General features: G+C 33.2%; 2 protein-coding genes across 5 annotated transcripts; one reads left to right on the forward strand and one right to left on the reverse strand.

The window, feature by feature from the left end:
• The first annotated feature begins 1,865 nt into the window (after positions 1–1,865).
• Positions 1,866–2,551, forward strand: LOC109816150 (small ribosomal subunit protein uS9). The gene has a single exon (XM_020381040.3). It carries the CDS (start codon positions 1,925–1,927, stop codon positions 2,366–2,368), a length of 444 nt encoding a protein of 147 aa, XP_020236629.1. The 5' UTR covers positions 1,866–1,924; the 3' UTR covers positions 2,369–2,551.
• Positions 2,552–5,347: 2,796 nt separating this feature from the next.
• On the reverse strand, positions 5,348–10,853 carry LOC109816142 (filament-like plant protein 7). 4 transcript variants are annotated; one of them, XM_020381029.3, is made up of 6 exons: positions 10,697–10,853; positions 9,420–9,529; positions 9,102–9,222; positions 6,450–8,751; positions 6,282–6,342; positions 5,348–6,090 (listed from the first exon to the last, which is right to left on the reverse strand). In XM_020381029.3, the coding sequence occupies exons 2-6, from the start codon at positions 9,516–9,518 to the stop codon at positions 5,593–5,595; spliced, it is 3,081 nt and encodes a 1,026-aa protein (XP_020236618.1). In that variant the 5' UTR covers positions 9,519–9,529; positions 10,697–10,853; the 3' UTR covers positions 5,348–5,592. The 4 variants fall into 4 exon arrangements, with proteins under 4 accessions (XP_020236618.1, XP_020236619.1, XP_020236621.1 ...); XM_020381030.3 differs by having other exon boundaries at positions 10,654–10,818; XM_020381032.2 differs by lacking the exon at positions 10,697–10,853 and adding an exon at positions 10,410–10,647.
• Between the last annotated feature and the right edge of the window lie 14,117 nt (positions 10,854–24,970).

The raw sequence follows: 24,970 nt of genomic DNA on the forward strand, positions 1-24,970 counted from the left end.
TTCATTACCTTTTTTACACCACTTATTTCATTACTTAACTTTAATTCTTTAATTTTATTTTTAAATTTTTAAATAAAATGTAGAAACACGAAGTGTTTTGACCTTACTAGTAATAATTAAAATAAATTTTATTATATTAATTATATATACATACATAATATATATTATTAAATTTTGTAATAATTATATTTTATCGAATAATAAATCTTTAATATAAATATATTCATAAAAATTGTATGTTTAATATACATATTTTAATATTATATTTATTAAATATGATAAATTATATTATATAAAAAAAAAAACCCATTTATTTAGATATTTCTTAAAATATTTTATTAATAACATCAATTAAATAATATCTTAAAACTTATGTATTACATAAATTTAATATATATATATATATAATTAATACTATATAATAAAAATATTAATTTGTTTAAATATTTATAAAATATTATATTAACTACATCAATTAAATATTACTTTAATATACCATTTTTAATTTCATTATAATTATATATATATATTATTTTTATTTTTATAAATATAAAATTATTTTAATATTTAAAATACTTATTTTAAATATACAATTAATTTTAGAAAATTCATAATAATTTTTAAAATAATAATTAAATATATAAATCAAAAGATAAATTGTTTTTTCTTTGCACCAAGAAATAAATTGTTAAAGTGTAACATTTGTACTTATTAAAGGAGAAAAGTGTTTATTTTAACACACAAAAAAAGGCAGTGTAATATTTATATTTATGAGAGAATAATGGGATGAAAGACATTTTGATAATATTTTTTTTAAGATTTAAAAATAAATAAAATATCATATATTAATATTTATATTTATTAGAAGAGGAATGTGTAATATACTTTTAATATAATAAATATAGAAACTCTACTAGAAAGTGAAAGTAGAAATAGTAGGATGGCAAAACGGGCCAGCCCGGCCCGTTTTGGCCCGACCCGCCATTGGCCCGCCAAAAACGGGGCGGGCCAGCCCGGCTCGCTAATGTAAAATGGGCTGGAGATGCTGGCCCGCCCCGCTTAAGGGTGGCCCGCTTACAAAAATAAAAAATAAAAAAAAATGGAAAAAAAAATTATTTTATGGTTAAATAAATTTTTTTTTGCTACAAATAAATAAATATAATCATATGAAATTAAAAATGCATACATATTGTACTTAATATATGTTCAACAAAAACAAATTACAAACTTAAAACAAAATCAAATAGAAATTAGTCCATTTACACCAAAATCAAAACTAAATTATTAACTTACAAATTATTTATACACTAAATTTTTTGATAGTCCACAAACAAGTTTAAATACAATTAATTAACTTTAAATTTTTATTTTAAGAATATTAGAAGCTCTCTTGAAAGAAGATGTCTCTACTTTTTTTCTTAATCATCTTCATCCTCATCTTCTACATCAAAATAAAATAAACATAAAAATAATTAAATTAAAAAATATATATATGCGGGCCGGCGGGTTGTGGCGGGTCGGCCGCTATTTGGTCCGGCGGGTTAGCGGGCTTGGCGGGACGGGCTTAGCGGGTTGGCAGGTTGAAATGCTTGGCCCAGCCCACCAATTGTTGGCGGGCCAACGGGCCGGCCTGCGGGCCATGGCCCACTTTGCCATCTCTAAGAAATAGAAAGAAAGTCTACCTTTTTCCATATAAAAGAAAACCTCTCCAATACAAATCACGTAACTACACTTTGATGGACTAATTTATATAATTAAAAATATTAGCTACATGCATATACAATGTGTATAGTGGGCCAAGGCCTGCAAATAGGCCCAATCGTTATAGATCCAAAAACCCTGATACATATATAAGCTCCCTCACGCCCCTCTCCCAATCCCACTTGAGATTAGGGTTTTGTGTTGGAGAGAATCAACAACAACGATGACGCAGGCACAAGAGGCGCTGGAGCAGGTGCAATGTTTCGGGCGGAAGAAGACGGCGGTGGCCGTGACGTACTGCAAGCGAGGGCGCGGTCTGATAAAGATCAACGGCTGCCCGATCGAGCTGGTGGAGCCGGAGATCCTCCGGTTCAAGGCCTTCGAGCCGATCCTCCTCCTCGGCAAGAGCCGGTTCGCGGGCGTGGACATGCGAATCCGCGTGAAGGGCGGCGGCCACACCTCGCAGATTTACGCCATCCGGCAGAGCATCGCGAAGGCCCTGGTGGCCTTCTACCAGAAGTACGTGGACGAGCAGAGCAAGAAGGAGATCAAGGACATCCTCGTCAGGTACGACCGCACCTTGCTCGTCGCCGATCCCCGCCGCTGCGAGCCCAAGAAGTTCGGCGGTCGCGGCGCCCGCGCCAGGTTCCAGAAGTCTTACCGTTAGGCTATCGTTTCTTATTGTGCTTTCGGTTCATGTTTTATGCTGTGGAAAACTTTCGCTCCGAGGATGCTCTTTTTTTTTTTTTTTGTTTAGAGTTTTCGTGTTACAGATTTTGTTTCAATTGAATTTAAGTGTTACTCCATTTTGCTTATGAAATCGAAAGGCCTTGCGACTCTTCTTCTAGTATTTGATGAAATATAATTAATATGTTTTCGACTGTTTTTGTTTAGCATCTTTTGTGTATGAAAGCGATGAATTTAGGGGAGTGTTTGTCTTGGTTCAGATTAATATTAGATTCAGTTGGGTTGTGAATTGTGATAGGTAATCCATGTCTAACCCTTGAAGTTAAAGGATGGATTGTATATTTATCTAATTAATTGGTATATTGGTACGACTCAACCCCATTATCCCCGAAAGGAGTGAGTCAATAATTCCTTAGTTTACTGTATTATTTTATGTTTATGCTCATATATTAAGTTTTTTAAAATATTTTTCAAGTAATTTAATGATACAAATTTATGTATTTATGATGACATTTGTATTATACTTAGTAATTTGGTGTAATAAGGTGTTAATTAATTTTTCGATTGTATGAAATTTTTTAAATCAGTGATTAAGTTTGATTTCTTTCATTAGATGATGATTACCCTCTATAGTTTTTTTTTGTTTTGACAAGATTACCCTCTATAGATTAGAATAGAATAGTATGTTAATTACTATATGAAGTGATTTTTTGTAGATTTATTTGTCAATTTATAATTATATATTATCTCAATTATCTATGATAATTTGTCAAAATTAAATTAATTGGAAAAGCATTATTAAAATGGTCTTATGTACATTTTTTTTAAAGTTTGATTTATTAATTTTTATTTGGTACTTTCTCTGGACCTTAATTTTTGTGTTTGGACTTTTTCTTTTGTTCCAATTTTTTTTTTTTTTTTTTTTATGTTTTACATATTTCATGTGATGATAGTTTTTATTTTTGTATATTCTTATTTAACAATTTATATTCTATAATTGTTCTTATTTTACATGTTTCGAAATATTCAATAAGGGTATTTCAGTATTAAATATGGTAAGGGGTGTGAAAAACGTTAAACATAGAATTTGATCTGAAGAGCTATTAAATAGGCCTAAAAGCTACACTGTTCCACTGAAAATTCTCTGGCCCTACGTACTAATTTCCGCTTGTCCAAGTTGGTTTCTATGTAAATGTGGGTAAATTTGACCTTATAATTCCCATCTACCAGCTTGCGAATAGCTTGATTAAAGCTCCAACTAGTACTACTGCCATTAGACAAGTATTTAATATCGCTGACATCTGAATCTCGACAGCATTGAAGTTCTTCATTCTTGCTAGTTTAAACTATCGACCCCCTCACCGTTCTGCAACATTAGAAGTTGATCTCGCAACCTTCTCAGCAAATCCACAAATCCATCCCTCACTATTGTCACGAATCAAGCCACTACAGATAGCGGGATGATCCATTTGTGTGAGTGACCCAATTAGTCAATTATGCATCATTCATTGGATTCAACGCACCAGAATATTACCTTTAGAATATTAAATTAAATAACTTATATTATATTTATATAAAATAAAATTTTGTGGGTCTTCTTATTTAACAAGTTTTTCTCTTAATTTTGTACTTTTTAATATATTTTAACTTATAGTAAAATGTGTTAAAAAGAGTGCTAGAAAATATATTCTTAATACACTTCAAGGTTTTGAAAAGACATACAAGTAGGTGCTAATGTTCTTTTTTTATTTTAGGGCTCAAGTCTTTATTCATTGAAAATGCTAAACGTGCCAAAAAGAAGGGGATGACAACAGTGCAAAACAAAATAAACAACAATAAATCAGAGATGCACACTCAAAGCTAAACAATTAAAATATTAACTTATCTAAAAGTTCAAACACAATACATATGGTATTTACACCCTCCTACAAGAAACCTTGATAAAGTCTTGGGTTATTCTGCACTTCTTTTCTTTCCTTTATAATTTCTTTTAGATTGTCGTTTGTACAATAACAACTGAAACACAGGCGACACGAACAATTCATAGTGAATCCAAGTAGTACAATGTTGTGCAGTATAACTCGCGAAAAGGCAACAAATTGGAGTAGTGTTGCATAAAGTAACTAAAGTGATTTGTATACAGTTCTAATAAGTTTAATTGGAAGGAGAAATGTGATTGAGGTAGATATTAATAAGAGCGAAAATAGAGAAACTGGATTTTTAAGGGAGAAACTAAAGGCGGTGGCTGGAAAAAAAAAATGGAGTGAAGACTGGTCAGAGGAGGTTAGGTGGTGGTGAGGAAGAAAAAACTAACTCTCACTGTTTGAAATAAAAGGGTTCTATAAATTTCATATTTTATTAAATTTTAACTCATTATATTTTGTTGAACTACATTATTTCGAAACGAGTAAAATCGTAAGAATGAAGTTGAGAAAATAAATGAGAATAAATAAATTAGTTATTAGTACATTGAAGATGTTAAAGGCTCGTTGCATTTCCTCACCATGTAATGATTTTGGTCGTTTGACATGTCATATAATATAAACTAGTCAAACTTGTTTGTGTTTTTTCCTCTCAAAGAAAATAATTTTAATTAAAAAGGTATGTTTTAAAAATTATAACAAATATACAAATTATTCAAAATAATACTCTATAAAAAGCTTATTCCAATGTTTTAACAAAGAAGAATAACTTGTTAGAGTAAATACAAACAAAACGGATAAATGTTCGGATTGAATTTGAAAAGTATTGTCTCATTAATATTAGTACCAAAAATTAAAATGATAATATTAATATATATTTAGAGACTAAAATGACAAAAAAATAATTAAATTTAAAGTCTTGATATTTTAAGAATTTATTTAATAATTTCTTTACTTAACGGTTAATATTACATTGAATTTCAAATTTAGTCTTTAGTGACTAAAGTGAGTGATTACTCAAACAAAACCATTCCATATATCATCAGGACAGCTTAATCTCAAATACCAATGAATCAATGAACGTATTTACACCAAATATATTTACATCACCAAACCTCTCTCGCACTCTTTGGTTCTCAACTCCAAACCTCGATAATCTCCAATCAAAGAAGTCATTGTCAACCAATAAAAGATAAAAACATGTTACACCAGAATCTAATAAAAGGCAAAAGCATGTTACACCAGAAGCATGTCTTTACTTTCTCTGCAAGATCATTCTTTTTCATGCTTTGGCTAATAACTTAGCTCCCTTACCCCTCCCTTTATGTCGTCTTGACAGCAGCTTCCTCAGAAAACCAAAGCCTACTTGTCTTTTACTCGGTACAATTGCCATAGATCCTGTGACTTTGCTTCTATCATTTTGCTCTGAAGTGAGACATGTTTCTGGAGCATTACTAGGACTTTGCATAACTTTTTCGTTTTCAGAGTGAAGAACGGGTGGCCTCTGCACATCTTTATCACTTTTAGTTTCTTCAGTTTGGACAGACTTATGTTTCCCCCCTTTAGCTTCATCCTCAGCTTGCATATGATTGCGTAGAGAGGATCGTTTGATCAAGTTCTTCTTCTGGGTTGGATTGGCCATAGTACTAGTTGTGGAGACAACTTTGTCAAAATGTGCTACTTCATTAGATGAGGCAAGTGCCTTGAGTTGTTTCCCAAGGTTTAAGATGGTTTCTTGGCATTCTGCCAACTTTGATGAAGCTGTTGTGATCTCCCAGCCCTGAATATTTGTTTAAGATTTATTAAGTGTTCATTTCAAAGGAAAATAGAGTTAAAATTGATATATGATCATGTAAAAAATATATATATGCCCTTGCAACTTACAGAACTTACCAGAGTCGACCCTAACAGTTTAAGATATCTGTGTTATAATCATAAATCTTGAATTAAATGGGGATGTGAACTACTTACAGTTTGATATATCTTTTCTACTTCGTATCTGCCATATGTTGGAGATTCTTTCTTTGCAATGCTGATAAGATTTTTTCATGTTCTCAACATCAGATTCATTGTGCATGGCAAAAGTAAAACGCAGTAAGACTAGAAAGAGAAACAATAAAAGGGAAAGGGTATCATTACCTCTCCAGCTGGAGTTGAAGCTCTAGGCATGTTGCTTCTAATTCCTCACAGGAGTTCTTTTTATCCTCTAATTCAACTTCTAAAGACGAAAATTTTTGGAAAATGTCATTTAACTTGGCCTGAGCTATTGTAAGCTGTGTATCAAGATCTTCACTTATGATCTTTTGTTTCTCAATCTGATCTTCTATTGTTTCCTTGGCTTCTTTCAATGACTCTATTTCTGATTCTAGACCTCTGATGTTATTTTGTGCTTCTTGACATTGTTTTGTCAAGTTCTGACTCTCATCAGTTACTGATACCAGCTTTTCTTCCAAGTCTTTCTTCGCAGTTTTTGTGCTCCTCAAATCATCTTTTAATTTTCTAATTTCTTCAAGGAGATCATTCTGATTATTCTTTGCGTTGAAGAGCTCACATTGATCATCAGGATATGCAAATGAGGGTGAGCGAGAAGACTGTTTATCTTCAACATCTATTTTATTTTCATTTTGTGAGAAATGAGTGCTAAAATGCTTCTTGATCTTATCCCTTGCAATTGCAGCATTTGTGGAGGTGGCACAGTTATTAATGCTCCAGTCCAAAGCAAATGCCAGTTCCTCAATGAAAATTTCAAAATCAGCTTTCCCTGTTAACAAATCTTTGCAGGTGTGAACAAGTTGATGCAAGAGAGGATTTAAGTCTGAAACCTTCCATTGGAAAACATGAACAAAATAATCTTTGGATGTTGGTGATTGGGATGTGTCTGAATGCTTATTCTCTTCCAAGCAGCCAGGACAATTGTTGCATATAAACGACTTGGGAGCAATTCCTTCAATGAGGTTGATAATTCTTTGGAGTGACTTTCTCAAATTAGAATTAATGTGTCGATTGCTTTCTGCTTCTGCAAAATCATTGAAACTAAAAGAATCAGATTCTCCTGGATGCCTTGACTTCTTAGTTGTCTCAGATTTACAAGCAGTTGGGTGATTTATGCAATCCAAAGCAATTTTTATGTCATCAAGCAGTTCATAAAGACTTCGTTTTGATATGAATTTCTCCTCCAAGATTGCATTCAAAACAATCTGAAGCCAGTCAAATGATTTTTCAGTCACATTTTTGAATTGAATCTCCTGTTTCCTCTCACTGAAGCCAAGATGATCTTGCTGAACTGGCACTAACTCCCTACCACTTATATCAGAGAAGCATCCTCTTTTAGGTGTATCAATAGAAACTATAGCTCGTTTTTCCATCTCAACAAAATCATCCATGCAACTCATGTATGGAACTTCATTACTGCTTTTATGAATTTTAGCCTCCGAAGTTCTTAAATGTTCAAGTTCTGAAATAAGAGCATTAGCCCAGGATCCAGAAGAGATAGCCTCATCATCACTATAAATTTCAAAATTTGACATCAAAGAAAGTTCATTTGATGTGGGATAACACCTAGCCAGCTCCATAGACTTCTGATTTTCAGAAATCTTTCTAAGCAGAATCTCAGCCTGGGATAATCTTGAAGCTGTTTCAGCATACATAAGTCTTGAAGATTCTAGTTCAGAGTTTTTGTTGTTTAAAATTCTTTTAAGAGCTTTGTTTTCCTCATCCATATCTTGCAAACGCTTGATCATCAAGCCAAAACTTTTCTCAGACACATAAGGAGAGTTTCCAATATCATTTTTTTTGTAGATCAATTCTCTGGTAGGATTTGGCTTTCTTCTTCTCATCACTCCAACCTCATTCTTCATATTCACCAAACCAGCAGAACCAGGTGATCTTTTTTGTAGCAAAAGACGGAGTTTCTGACACTCGGCTTCTAACTTTGAGGCTTTCTGAGAACACTCAAGGTACTGTTTATGTGATGCATCTGCATACTGACGGCTATAATCCATCTCCTCTTTCCGGATCTCAATTTCCTTCTCCAGCACGTGAAACTCATATCTTAAGAAAGAATTTTCCTTTTCTGTGTTGTCTAGCCTAGCCATCAATGTACTAAACTCAGCATCTGTTTCTTGTTTACATTTAACCAGGTCCCCAATTGATTTCTCTTTGGTTAGCAAGGCATTAGATAGATGAGTGTTCTCAGCAGTTAAGTCATCTATCCTCTTACTTGTTTCCCTCAACTTTTCTTCCAATTCTTTCTGAATCTTCTCATGCTCTTTTGATATCTTTGGAATGGCACTACACAACTTTTGCTTTTGTTCTTCTTGATCACAGCTTGGTGGCTGCAAAGGTTCCTGCAACGTTGTGTCTGCAGAAGAAACAGTCTCGGCAGATGCTTTTTCACCCAAGTCTTCAACAGATTCTACTTGATGTTGTGTCTTGTCCTTGCCTAAATTTTTGTCAGAAATTTAGTAGGATCAGCCAAAACCAAGTTGTATGCCCAAAATAAGAAGACGAGAGCACAAGCAAAAAACATGTATTAAAAAAGAAACAGGCAAAACTTAGATAGGGTACCATAAATATTGTTAGTGTTGTTCTTCAATCAGAATTAAAATTTTACATTGGTAATCAACATTTATATTTTGTGGAATATTTTATTATGCATATTATTAAGGTGAAACTCCAATTTTAATTAAAAAAACAACACCAACTAATACTGTAAGTACTATACTTAAGTTTTGTCCAAAAGAAGCACCATAATAATGAGATAAGTTGAAGGGAAATGTGAAATTAGGATACCTCTAATTTCCTGTTGGGGCTTTTGGACATGTTTTGCTAAAGGGTCATCTCCAGAATGAGAATCAAGGAGGACTGTTGCCAACTTCTCATTTAAACTTTTTGATGATCTTTCTAATCCATCCTTATTTGTTGGAAGTTTGTGTACATAAAAAAATATAGTACTGTCAGTATAGTAATCAGATCGAGCATTTCTTTTATGAATTCATTTATAGTATTTGCTAGATCAACACTTAGCAAAACTAAGCAGAGGATAGAGGCATAACTGGTTTCTGATTTGCAGAAAACAGAAACATATAAAAATGAGCAAGTTTTGAGTACCTCTTCTTCAATGGGTCTAGAAGGACTGACAACTTTGTCCGCTGCAAAGATTGTTTTCTCCATAGATCTTTTCCTCCAAAGCCATGGCTTGTGGTTCATGATCGCAGGTACTATTCAAGAACCAAGAGAGAAAACATCATGCTATTGAACGATCACTATCAATAAGGAGAATTTCTTTTTTAAAACAAAAACACAAGAGACTAAACCAAAGAAATGTGGGTACAGGACTTCAGGTTACGAATTTCAAGGTCCACTCCACCCATTCATAAATTGAAGATAAGCGATATACATTACATTCCACTATTAATCAACAGTTTTATTGACAGCCTATAAACGATTTGAAACATTTTGCAAGCTTATCCTTTATGGTCAGGTTAACCTTTTAGCATGATAAAGTGGAAACTAGCTTTGAATGGCTAAAAACACACATAATTGTTAAGAGAGTAAAAAGACGTGCTGATAATGCTAAACACACATAATTGTTAAGAGAGTAAAGTCTAGTTGGATGGGATCCTAAGTATAGTGTAAATACTGTATAACTAACACATGTTACTAATCTTGGTTTAATCACTTCCTGAATGTAAAAGGAACTAGAGAAATCTGACACTGAATAGCTATTACCCCCCCCCCCCCCCCCCCTTCTCTCTTCTTGAAATTCAAACTCAGCCGATAATGCTAAACAAGGAAAAAGAATCGTGAAAATGTGAATAAAGATCAACACAAATACAAGGAAAATGAAAAATCCTTAAATAAAATCCATGCAAGGGGTAGCATGAATAATTGAACTAACCACAGTTGACTATAGCAGCATACTCATTAAGCATGAAAAAAAAAAAAAAACTTAATATATACTCATTTTCATCCTTAAATTCTCGAATTCCATGGGCCAATAAATACTTGTTTTCACAAATCAATGTTTCTTCATTAAATTTCTCTACATTAGGCAGTTTGTTGCAGTTCAAGAGAAACACAGTTTTTTAAATTTCATACCTTTTACAGCTTATAACCACCCTTAAGAAAAACAGTTATAAAGCTCATGCTCAAGATATTTCACATGATTCCTGTTGCTAATGAAGTTTCTAACACGGATAACACTATCTTTCTAAATCCCCTGCACCCTTCACCCTTCACCATCAGATACTCAAGTTAAGCATCGAGGGCCATCGAAAAAAGATATTAAGATAATGACAACAATTGAAATGGAAGTGAAAAGAGGTCGAAAGACAAGTAGTACACTAAGAGGAGTAGCAAGAGCAAACTGCAACACCAGCTGGTACCTGGCAGAACGTAGCATCAACAATACTTAAAAAGGCACTGACTCCACCAATGGAACTTGGAGGTGAAAGTAAAATAATAGGTAGATAAGTTATCAGAAAAACACCAAACGGATATGTCATAGGATGCTTACCCTCTCCACCGACAGATACAAATCCTTGTCTCAAGATATATTATATATATTATTATCCTATTAAAAAGTTTCACGTATGATATCACGTATGATATCATGCTACAAAAAGGTACAAATTAAAATAAATAAATAAATAAAATTCACTTATGAACGTACGATGTAGTGAAAGAGAAGTAACAGTGTTATAAAGGATTATTTTCACAATATTAGAATAATATTTGGAAACATATATTAATTTTTAGAGTCTCTTTGGATATAAATTTTAAATTTTTTAAATTAAAAATACTCTTTATTTTTAATATAAAAAAAACCTTTAAAAACACTTTTAATTTGTAATAATACCCTTATGAAGAAGAAATGAAAGAGAAGTAGCAGTAAACAAAAGGAGAGTGAGTCATGAAATTGAGCACAGGTGGTAGAGGTGGGTCATAAAAGACAATGCACTAATATAGGTGAGGAGACAATACTAAAGAGAGACCCACACCCCAACAAATTAAATGTTCCTAGCTATCTGTTAAATGTTGGGATGAAATTATGAGACTAAAATAGATGCCACATGCCCAACATATTCTTCTACATTAATTTATTTTTATCTATTTATGTACTCCACAATAATTACAAATATATTTTCTATAGTGTAATTTTTTATTTTTTTTATAAATTTATTTTTTCATTAAATTGTTAATAATTTAATTTTTACATATTAGAATACAAACAAGTTTCACATCAATAAAATAAAAAAAAATAATTATAAAAGTACCGTAAAAGTATAAGTTCTATAATAATAATTTAATTTTTGGTAAATAAAATAATAATAAAAACAAATATTAAAGTGAGTATATAACATTCTTTGAGTGAGATTAAGCTTTTTATTAGATTACAATATATGCATAGTGAATATAAAACAAAAGAGTCTAATAGGCGTATGCATTTTTACTATAAAATATTTTACACAATCACCTAAGTAAAATTTTTTTTATAATTTTTAAAATAGTTATTATACATGTCAATAAATTTATCACATATAAATGCTTGTAATTAAATGAGATGGTAAAAAAAGCTTTACATAATGTACTAGATTCTAAAGTAAATTTATACAAGAAAGTACTTTTGTGCATGTAAGTGAAATGTGATGAAACTAGAGAATACTGTTTAGATATGTCAAAGAGTACTAAAAATTGGAGAATAGTATGGAAAACAGTCTCCATGAAATGCGGGGTCAGAAGAATTATCATTGCATTATATTAGTTTCTATAAATGATGATGTCTGGTGTGTTTGTCTTCTGTTGGTAGTTAGCTCCAAAATACAGCGTTATATATAGTTGAGGAAGAAGAGCTTTAATAGCAAAAGGGGAAATTATAAATATAAATATATATATATATATATATATATTATTCTAAATAAATTTTTAATTTATTTTTTTAAAAAAATATAAGAAATAAAATAATAGAGTATCATGAAAATATTATATATATATTTTTTGGTTTATTTCATATATATATTTTTATAATGAAAAGTTTAGATTAGGATAAGTTATGACTCTATATACAAGATCAAAACTAACTATCAATTTTTTCAAGAATTTCTAGTAAAATTATAAATACGAGTCATATTTGATTTCAAGTCTTAATTCATAAGTATAAGAGATTTAACCAGATGTGTCATCTTTGCAAAATCATTTTATATATATTATAAGTTTTTAATTCAAAATTATTCATTTTCTCTCAAGCACTTCATCCTCTCATACTCAACAATGGTTTCCTTGTTGATTAGAAGAAGAAGAAAAAATCCCTTTTGGTTGAAACTTGAAATTAAAATTCCATTCACAGCTGACATGCCATGCCTGAGAATACTTTCTAAAGTTAAATGGAAACAAGGCTATCAAAATCAAACCTTTAATCATGAGAGATCTAAGAGAATATTGATGATTTTTATGAGAGCTTTTTCTTTTCCTTTAGTTTATGAATGATGGCCATGGCCAACGGTGCCACATTCACTCGCTTCAACAGTAAGAAAAAAGAATTCAAAGGCCATTGTCTCCAATTAGACGTTATTTGAGATGACAGTGGAACTAACCATTTCTTATAAACTTATGGTAGAATTGTTAACCACTTTGCATTATTGTTTTACTAGTCATTAACTCATACTTAAATATTTTACTGTTGATATATTTTTTTTTTCCAACGTTATGTTACTTTGGCAGATAGTCCCACATTACCTTCCAATAAATCAGCTTTAATAAAAGTGGAGAACATAATTCAATGAAACTTTTGACTTTGAAAATTATGAAATGCATACTTTATCACAAAGGGTTTTTGCCTATCATTTTTTTTTATACAAAGGGGGAAACTAAAAAATTATGTAATAGGAAGAGGATGTTTCCCAAACGATGAGTCATTGAGTTGTTTTACCCCAGTGGTGGAGCACCATATAGGTTAATGAATAGATTACTAGTTCACTAGAGCTTATACTAATGCTATGCATGAGACAAATTAGAAGTGTGGAGTAAAATAAAATATTATAATAAAAAATTAAAATTTTAAAAATGGAAAAGAAAAATAAATAAATATAACACTATTAAGTTTTTAAAAAAATGCAACACATGTTTGATCAAAGTTGCTTCTTCAATGGGTGTTAGAAGATTCTACCATTGCTCATTTTAAAATGTTTAAACTTCAATTCATAATTGAAATAACGAAAGAATAAATAGTTAATTGAATCATTTGATAATAGCAGAAATGGACATAAATAAAAATGAATATTATGCGATAAATTAATATATTAAAGTAACTCATTCATATATTATGACTATTATTTTCTCTATTTCCTAAAAAATAAATTAAGTGTCAATTGTACTAATTTATGTATATTTATTTATTGAATATATTTTTTTCACACATAGGGACTAAACACTTAAAGCTAAAAATCATTAAAGATAAATACAACTGATATATCAGTAAGAAGAGAAATTTGAATCCACTAGAGAAGCTTTTAAAAAATATGCAATTTTTTACTCAAGTCACATATCTAAAATATGATATAACTCAATTTGTTTCTATGAAAATATGACTACAAGTTACTTCTCAATCTTGATCCATCAAATTTACCACTTTATTAATCAAGATATAACAAAGATGATATTTATAATCTATGTAATATGGATTTGGATACGATATGAAGAGATGACACGGATATAAACACGTGAATATAAAAAAATTAAAAAATATAAGACACGTAAAAACATCATATATTTAATATATAATATAAATAACATAACAAAAATATTATATATTAATATAACAATAATCTATTAAGTCTCAAAAATAAATTATTAAGAAACATCATATTCTACAATAATTTTTTTTAAGTCTCAAATCCTCCTTTCATTGTTTTTATTTTTATTAAGATTTTTCTTTTTTATTACATGAAAGTTAAGTAAGGAAAGACAAAACAATTCTCTTCTTTGTTTATATTTTTATTAAATTTTTTTCTTTTAAAAAAAATCTCAAATCTTACCTACTTTGTTTCTATTTTTATTGAGATTTTTTTTTCATTTTAAAAAAAAAATCAAACTCTTCCTTTTTTATTTTTATTAAGATTTATTCTTTTTTTTAAAAAAAGAAATCTCAAATCATCCCTTCTTTATTTCTGTTTTATTAAGATTTATTTTAAAAAAATCTCAAATCCACGTATTGAATAGTGCATCGAGATGAAGACGTATTCATTTGCAGGTATTCACAATAGAGACATGTTAGTTTTATAGGTGTCTGCGATAAAAACAAGTCGATTTTATAGGTGTCTGTGATGGAGATGTGTTCAATTTGTGTGAAAACAGTCTATCAAAATGTTTAAACATGTTCACGACGTGTCCATTCCTAAAGAGTGTCGAGCTCGAGAACACAACAATCTCTTATCATGTCCATGCAACATAATCTATAATACCCGTCATTTAAAAATTTTGCCATCAAACTCAACTAACATTTTCTCAAGAAGACCCTTATCATGCATTACCCATAACACTCAACCTATACCACAGAACAAGTACCCAAATTAATAGAGAAAGCAACACAAATCCACCATGATGATTGTTAAGAGCTAGTTATCAGGACTAATATCCTACCATTTATTCTCTCATTATTATGATGTAATTTCTTGTTTTACATTGTAATCTTTTTCCTTTAAATCATATTGATTGCCTCACACAAATTGTGGTGAGATTTATCACATCTTACATGGTATCAGGTTACGGTTCCAAACCCTAGCCTCCAAACCCTTGTGCCGTCATCTGCCACCACGGTCGTGCATTCTCCCCCAACCGTGCGATCGTCCAATTCTGTTTGTGGTCCTCTCTCATGGCTGACGATACCACTCCTCCGTCTCTGCCGTTTGCTACCTTGGTTCACATGATCACCATTCGGCTTAACTCTGAGAATTTTCTTCTCTGGCGTAAACAGGTTACTTCTCTTCTTCAAAATCAGAATTTGTTTCACATTGTTGATGGTTCTGTTGAACCACCGTCGCACATCCTCGATTCTATTCCAAATCCTCGATTCGCTCAATGGCAAGCTCAAGATCGAAATGTCACCAGTCTCCTACTTTCTTCCTTGACCGAGGAGGCCCTCTCTGAGACACTCAGTGCTGACACTGCATCGGGCTTCATATCAGTAAAAATCAACGAGGCTCCAAATCTGATATCGCGCCGGGCGTGACATAAGAGTGCCCGGCGGGACAGTGGTCAATTTGCCTAATTTTTCTTTAAGAGAAGGCCTTATCCCCACCCAGAACCAGAGTTACCTCATTCCTCACATTCCAGCCAAGATGTACCCTATATTTACCCACTCAAGCATGATTCTGACAATTAACATATAACAAAGAACAACATATACCACAGAACACCTATAACATAAAACAACACATAATGCAAAACAACACATATAGCACATAACAACACATATAGCACAGAACAACATATAACACACAACAATTATGCATAACAAACATCAACACTGAAATCTACAACAAGAATGAGATGACAAACACATAAACAAAGTTCAGATCTCTGGGTTGCCTCCCAGGAAGCGCTTGTTTACTGTCCCGAGCCTGACGGTGACCAACCTGAGGTGCTCTGATTCTCCTTCTCCTCCTGTTGCTCTTGTTCCCCTTTGCCCCGTGTTCAAACTCATGATTGCTCAACAACGGCTCAGAAGGATTGGTCAGTCTAATTTGAACAGTACCTTGCATACAAGAGAAAGCTGAAAACTAGAGTACACAGGTTAGCTCCAACAATTCATTGCTAACATAAAAATAACAAAAGCAATAAAGGATTAAATCACAAATAGCTATAAATACTAAATTGCCTTGCTAATCCCCGGCAACGGCGCCAAAAACTTGTTGAGATTTTCGTTGAAGTACTTTTGTTATAATTGTAAAACAGTTTAATTCTATCAACGGTCTCAAACACGGCAAGTATACCGGCCGTTCAAGTAGTAAAAATATCGTATCCACAGGGATTAGAAGGTAAAATAAGCATTTATTGACTATTCGTGACTAAAGAATAATTCCAATTTCATAGTTTGTCATGTGAATTCAAGGTTATGACTATTGGAATGTTAAACTATAAAAATAATTGATTTTGAGTGGAAAAGGATAGGAATGGTGTAATGGTTTTGTGGGATTGTGGGGTCAGATTTCACCGAACGTCTAATGAATCCTTAATCACTTGTTCCATACATTGCTTAGTCAACCCATACGTTTACTCAAACCTAATCCCTTAGAGAAAGAGCCTAGGTGCGGATATTGACTATTAATCCCTTGAGTACCCAATATCTACACCCGCATTACGGGCTAGGGTTTAAGACTACTAATGGGTCAAGCTCTATCCCTAGATACAATCACCACTAGGCATATGTTTCAGAACTAGTTTCAATGGTATTTCCCAATACTCAATGGAACCTTAAATCATGCAAAGGGTGATCAATCCAAAGCAAGCATTAAGAATAGAAACAAACACAACATATATATATATATATATATATATATATATATATATCACAGAAAACGTACGGATTACAATAGAATTCGTTGGTTACATCTAACCCCACAAAAATGGGTAAAACCACTCAAGACAATGAGGGCAAAACAAAAATAGAGATGGAAGAGGAAATGAACAACCGGAGGAAAGATCCGCACACGAACGATCCCAAGCCCTGGGAATCTCTTCCGCGGCTCCTAGAGGCGCCCAATGTGTGAATGAGGAAGAAAACCCCCGAAAATGCCTTCAAATACGAGCTTGGGAGTCAGATTAGGGTTTCCGCGCCCGACGCATAAGTCGTAGCGCCCGGCGCAGGGTCTTCCAAGAAGTTAAGCATTTTCTGCCTCAGTACACGCCCGACGCAATTCCTGTTGCGCCCGGCGCAATGTCTTCTAGAGACTTTGAATCACTCTTTGTTTCGATCACGCCCAGCGCGGGTCATCTTGCGCCCGGCGCAGCCACCCTGCTCTGCTCCTTAGCTTCTTATATTTCCAATCCAAGGGATCTTCAACTTTCCACTCTTCACTCAATACCTGCACAAAAAATGAGGTGGATTAAGGTATTTTTAGATGAATTCGGGTTAGTTATATCTGCACACAAAATGAACCAAAAGGAGAACAATTATATTGCAATGGTTCAGAGGATGAGTGGAATTGTTCAATAAGTCTCATCCAAAAAGAAGTAAAATTGAGACTTAACACTAATCTAACTAAAAATCTTGTATCTGTTAGCAGACTGACTCGTGATAATCATGCTAAAGCCATTTTTTTGGATGACTCCTTTGTTATTCAGAATCGAAAGACAGGCAGAGTTTTGGCAAGGGGACGATGTGATTAAGGACTCTATGTGATGGATCAAGGACCACAAGCGTTGCTTACTACTAGTTCTTCACTGCCTCGTGCCTCTTTTGAACTTTGGCACTCTCGTTTGGGACATGTTAATTTTGATGTTATTAATAAGTTAAATCAACAAGGTTATTTAAATGTTTCGTCTATTTTGCCTAAGCCAATCTGTTGCACTACTTGTCAGATGGCTAAGAGTAAACGTTTGGTTTTTTATGACAATAATAAAAGGGCTTCTGTCGTTCTTGATCTTATTCATTGTGATTTATGGGGACCATCTCCAGTTGCTTCTGTTGCTGGATATTCTTACTTTGTTATTTTTGTGGATGACTTCTCTCGCTTTACCTGGTTTTATCTGTTACGACATAAATAAGATTTTTATGATGTGCTTGTTCGGTTCAAAGTCTTTGTGGAAAACCAATTTTCTCGATTTATTAAAGTTTTCCAAAGTGACAATGGCACGGAGTTCACGAATAACAAAGTACAGGATTTATTTGCTTCTTCTGGTGTGCTTCATCGGTTCTCATGCCCGCATACTCAAGCACAGAATGGTCGGGTTGAACGGAAACATAGACATGTTCTTGAGATTGGTCTTGCAATGTTGTATTAGTCACATGTTCCTACTAGTTATTGGGTTGATGCTTTTAGTTCTGCGGTATATATTATTAATCGTGTTCCCTCTCAGGTGCTATCCGGCCAGATTCCATTCACACTTCTATTTCAAGTTATGCCTACATATGCTAATTTTCATCCTTTTGGTTGTCGTGTGTTTCCATGCTTGCGCCCATACATGAAAAATAAATTTAGTCCTCGGAGTTCTCCTTGCATATTTTTGGGTTATAGTAGTCATCACAAAGGATTCAAATGCTTAGATATGACCACTTCCAGGATTTATGTGTCTCGCCATGCTCAATTTGATGAAACTTGCTTCCCTTTTGCTTGTTCTCCTTCTTCTAGCATCGATCTTATGGTTTCTTCATTTTATGAACCAATCACAGGCTTCAAGTCTTCTTCGATGTCTGCTTCCTCTATTCTTCCGACGAGACCACCACTAGTTACTACTTTGTCTTGTCCATCATGCGTTTCCTTGGATGCTGCTCTGGCTCCCCATCCTGCTCCACCTGTTGCACTTGCTTCATTGGAACCTGTCTCTCCTCCACGGACTCCATCCCCAGCATCGGCCTCTCCTATAGTGTTACATGCTTCTTCTGATGCTTCTATTCAACCAGCCCCAGTTGCTGTTCGTATGCAGACTAGATCACATAATGACATTTTTCGGCCTAATCTGCGTTATGCCCTCGTTCATCACCAGCCTACTGCTCTTCTCACTGCTTTGCATGTTGCTGCTGATCCCAAGGGTTTTAAATCCACCATGAAGCATCCTCAATGGTTGGCAGCAATGGAGGATGAGCTCTCTGTTCTTCATAACAATCATACTTGGACCTTAGTCCCTCGTCCATCTGCTCTTAATATTGTTGGTAGTAAATGGGTTTTTCGTACCAAACACAAAAGTGACGGCACTATTGAGCACTTAAAAGCGCGTTTGGTGGCTCAAGGTTTCACGCAAATTCCAGGTTTTGATTACTCACTCACTTTCAGTCCGGTTGTCAAGGCTACTACTATTCGTCTTATTTTATCACTTGTCGTGCTTAATGGCTGGCCACTTCATCAGTTGGATGTAAAAAATGTTTTTCTTCATGGCCACCTCACTGAAACTGTCTATATGGAACAACCTCCTGGCTTTGTTGATCCCCGTTTTCTGACTCATGTCTGGCGGTTGAACAAGGCTCTCTATGGGCTCAAACAGGCGCCCCGTGCTTGGTTTCAACGTTTGAGCTCTTTTCTGTTGCGCTCTGGTTTTATTTGCAGCAGGGCTGATCCATCCTTGTTCTTCTTCTATTGCGGGCGCATCACTCTCTACCTCTTGGTTTATGTGGATGACATTATTCTTACTAGAAGTGATCCCCCCCTTTCTCACTCAATTTATTGCTCGTCTTAATGCTGAGTTTGCAATTAAATATCTAGGAAAGCTTGGCTACTTCCTTGGTCTTGAGATCACTTATACTGCCGATGGTTTGTTCTTGGGACAAGCCAAATATGCTCATGATCTGCTTTCCCGAGCTATGATGCTTGAGGCCAAACCTGTCTCGACCCCATTGGTTGCCGGTTTTCATCTTGTCAGTGATGGAGTGGCTTACTCTGATCCAACTCAGTACCGCTCTTTGGTTGGGGCCTTACAATACTTAACCATTACTCGCCCTGATTTATCATATGCCGTCAACACGGTAAGTCAATTTCTCCAGGCTCCTACTATTGATCATTTTCAAGCTGTCAAACATATTCTCCGTTATGTTTGTGGTACACAACATTTTGGACTTACGTTTCGCAGCTCACCTTCTCCCGCGGTTCTTGGTTATAGTGATGCTGATTGGGCTCACTGCACGGACACTCGTCGGTCTACCTATGGCTATGCTATCTTTCTTGGTGAAAATCTCTTGTCTTGGAGTGCCAAGAAACAACCTACTGTTGCCCGCTCTAGTTGTGAATCTGAGTACCGGGCCATGGCCAACACAGCTTCTGAACTTGTTTGGTTGCTTAATCTCCTTCGTGAACTTCGTGTTGGGTTGTCTGCGACTCCTCTCCTTCTCAGTGATAATCAAAGTGCATTGTTTATGGCTCAGAATCCTGTCGCTCATAAGCATGCTAAGCATATTGATTTGGATTGTCACTTCATCCGTGAGTTAGTTGCCTCTGGTCGCTTGGCTGTTCGCCATGTTCCTACTTCTCTACAACTTGCTGATATTTTTACAAAGGCGTTGCCTCGTCCGTTGTTTGAATTGTTTCGATCTAAGCTTCGTGTTGGTCTCAATCCAACGCTTAGCTTGACGGGAGTTGTTAAGAGCTAGTTATCAGGACTAATATCCTACCATTTATTCTCTCATTATTATGATGTAATTTCTTGTTTTACATTGTAATCTTTTTCCTTTAAATCATATTGATTACCTCACACAAATTGTGGTGAGATTTATCACATCTTACAATGGTCCTAGATAATGCCACCACAAGAAAATAACTCTCCTTCTCTAATAGCCCCACCACATTTGAGTTTATAGCATCCCTCTGGAGGTAGAACCCACCTAAATTAGAAATAGTATCCATCCGTACGTACGTGTTGGAGTCAAATATAGCCACTGAGCACCCTTTAAAAACACGAAGAATTTCGTCCGACTAAGCCACTATTTCATGCACAAGAGTACTCGAACTAACCTGTACATTATGTATATACTTTTGCAGTGTGATACCAATTTCTTACTTTGTCATATAACCAAAGATGTTTATACTTTAGAGGATGATAAAAATGAGCACGAAGTTCAACTTCCACTTTCAAAAACATGTTAGAATGACATTGGAAATTATAGCTCATAAGTCGATTAAAAATATATTAAGTTTATGCAACTTAATAGCAATAAAATTTATTAAAGTTCAATTACCTAAATGTGAAACATAATAAGTTAATAAACATGATAAAAATAAAATAAAATATAAAAAAATAGGGTCCATGTATGAATATCAAACATATTTAACATCAGAGAATTCACTTATAAAAAATTTCTGGTTTATCACAATTTTAGAAGTGAAATGTTCGAAAAATGAAAAATCTGCATCATCTTAAAGTCGTTTTAATTGAAGGCATAAATCTAAATGATTAGAAGTTTCTGCTTCTTAGGACAAAAAATTGTGTTCACACCTCAACTGTTTCTATTCAAAGTATTGGATTAGTGTGCATCAATAATACTCTAAATATTAGAAATGTCTTAATTTGTTTCATCAACTTTGTTTAACTATGAATTTTCCTAACCTACTTTCGACTTTTATAGAGAAAATGTATCTGTTGAACTTTTCCCTTATTATGTTTTAATATAGCAACAATACTAATAGTTGCGGAGATGTAAACAAATGAAAAGAAAAAATTCTCATTTTTGTGTGAATATGTTAATACTCACAGTGTTGTCTTAGTTGTATGAACAAAGCTAAACAAAACTTCAATTAATGATGCAGACATTTTAAAGTTGTCCTGATACTAAGAAGAATTCAAAATAGAAGACTTAAAATTTTCTCTCAATCCTAAAAATTATTCCAATCATATTAATTATACCTTTATTTTTCTCATTACACAGTCTAGTTGCTTTTAAAAATATTCAAAACCTACAAACTTAATCATAACATGTTTCTATCTGCGGGATAAAAGTGTGTTAATTTACCAGTGTAATACATTATCCTGATTAATAAGATTTCAAATTTTATATTTTCTTATGTTAACTATCTCGGCTACACTTCTTTATTGTTACTCCTAAAATTTCATTCTATCATAAATTTTTTTTTGGTAGAGCCCTATCATAGTTTGAAGAAATAGAAAATCAAAATTGTGCTTTCAAAAAAAAAATGGAATCATTAATAAAATAACTATTTAATTTCCAAATTAAATATCACATTAAATTCATCGATCCTTAAAATTGAATCCCAGCATATTAGGTTCTATCAGATAAAAGAATCAAGGATTCACTGTAATGCATTATCTTATTTGAAAAATAATTGATTTTTTGTGACATACAATTTATATTACTATGTTAATAAGAATATGAGGGTTTCAATAATTAAGACTCTGTAGGATTTTCTTTCTAAACTGAAACTCCTCTATTCTTCATAAATTAAAAATTATAGTGTAAGTTTGTGATAAAGCTAATGACAATTTTTTATTTAACAAAGAAAAAATTTGAAATAATATTAAAGAAAACTAATTGATTGACCTTTTTAGATGTTTCATAAGCCTTTGAATTGCATTCGTGTGCTAATTCCAAACATTACTTAAAACATGAGTAATTTGACTTTTTTTTTCTCTCATTTCACCTTTTTGAAGTGTCTTAATTTATCATTTTGTTTTATGCACAACATCTTTTCACCTTCTCTGGGGCCCTTAATTTTTCATTTTCCATTACACACATCATCACACATAATCCATTACATACACCTAACACATTCTATCTCAAATGTTCACAAAATTTTTCATAACACAAATATACAATACGTTATGTCTCATTGTTTTCTTATTAAACAACTCTCTCATTTCTTCTTCTTTGGAGGTTCTTAAAATTTTCATATTGTTCTACACACAACATCGCACAAAATTTTTCACGACACTATTTTTCACCACTTTCTTTTTCCTATAGACTAATTCCTACACTCCTCTCTAAACAAATTAATCAAGCAAAGGAAATTAACATTTAGAAGAAAAAATAATACACAAACAAATCTTTATTGAAATAGACTTTTATTAAACTCTAAACTCTAAACCTCCAACAAAATAAAGTAAAACCAACCAAAGAAATGAAAAATTAACATTAAGAGTAGATTGCAAACCAAACAAAAGGAAAATGTTTTTTTTATTGTTCGTCTTTATAAATGAGAATAAACAAAAAAAATGAATTTATCTTATCATTTATTCTCGCAATACCCTCAAAGATTTAATAAAAACATATACCAAAATATATGAACCTTTTAAAGTCCTTAAAGTTGCATGTGAAGGCTCTAGCCTTTTTCCAGTAGCCATAACTTTTTTCTAAATTAGGGGTTACACCTACACTTTAATGACATATCCCAAACATTGCACACTAGGCATACAAAAATACATTTTGAACCCTTGGCAAAAAACTTGTTAGTACTCAATAACTCTAGAATAATTTTAGTATAATATGGTTTATTAGAGAAATACCATAAAACAAATAGTGTCAAAGAAAGCTAGGACAATTTTTTTGCAAATAAGGTCTTAATAAAACAAGTACATTTTTTGCAATTAAAATGTAGAAGGAGCATTAGAGAGTCCAAAAGTTATAACTAAGAACTTGTAATGTCCATCAAACATGCAAAAAACCATTTTTAGGGTATCAAAAAGTCTTACCCTGATTTGGTGATATCTAGATCAAAGATCAAACTTAAAGAAGATAGTAGCCTTAATCAATTCATTTAAGAGTTCATCAATTGTAGGGATGGGTAAACAATCCATAATAGAAATTGTGTTTAGAGCACGATAGTCAACACAAAATCTCCATGTGTCATCTTTCTTGCACACTGACAAAATAGAAGGTGAATAAGAGCTAGTACTAGTTATGACTATACATTCTATATTCTCAAACCATTTTGGACATAATCTTTTGGGAATGAGGTAATAATAGGGCTTGAAATTGACTAAATTGTTGTTAGGATGCAAATTACTGTGATGGTCATGGGCCTTAGAAGGTAATAGTCCTTTCAAAACATTAAGGCCTTGAGGGAAAGAATGTATCAAGGAAGTGAGTTCGTGGTGAGGAGAGGTAGGTGTATAAATGTATGGGTTAACTACTTAGACCTCAAAGGATAGTAAATGAAGGGAAGCAATTGAGTCGGTGTGGAGATAGTGACACATTTGCTGATGAGAGGTCAAGGTAGGGTGAATGGAGTCTTCCCCCCTTAATAGTGATGGTAATATTGTTTGTAAGAAAGGATAGTTGAGGGATGGAAAAATTAGCCTAAATGGGTCCAAAGCTCTGAAGCCATTCATTGCCTAAAACCACATTGGCACCCTAGAAAGGTAGAAGGTAACAAAGGATGTTGAAAGTTTTATTTTGAAAAGCGATCAAAACTTCGGAGTATTTATCCAAGCATGTGATATGTTTTGTTGCAAACCATAATGAAGAAAGGTTTTATGGGGGTGGTAGGAAGCTAAAGGTGATGAGAAAAATGATGTTGTAGGATAATGTGGGAACTGCTTGTATCCATAAGAATCATGAAAGCAAGGTCATTAACAAACCCTTGAAATTTTAAGGTCTAGAGGGATGGTATTCCAGTGAGTTATTGGTTGGAGAGTTGTAAATGTATGTCTTCATTTGGGTATCTAAGACAAGTGGCTCATTAGTAACAATAACAAGGGTAGGGTCATAAAACTCATCTTTAACTAGAAATACGAGGAATTTGGGTGGAGAGCATTTGTGACAATTGTGGAACTTTTCATCACATTAATAACATAGGCCTTATGGTTCTCGTATAAGCAAGGCATAAATGCAATTTTAAGGCCTTAGTGAAAGTATGTCAATCATACAACTAATTGTTCATTGACATCCAATTAAACCAACTTAGGGCATTACCTTTCATGTAGAACAAACCAATGGTAAGCAATGATCCCAAAGTGTCTAATGATACATAAATAACTACTCTACTTTAAATAGCTAGTTGAGT

Source organism: Cajanus cajan, chromosome 3 (genome assembly GCF_000230855.2).
Source record: "Cajanus cajan strain Asha chromosome 3, NIPB_CcT2T_4, whole genome shotgun sequence".
Lineage (NCBI taxonomy): Eukaryota > Viridiplantae > Streptophyta > Magnoliopsida > Fabales > Fabaceae > Cajanus > Cajanus cajan.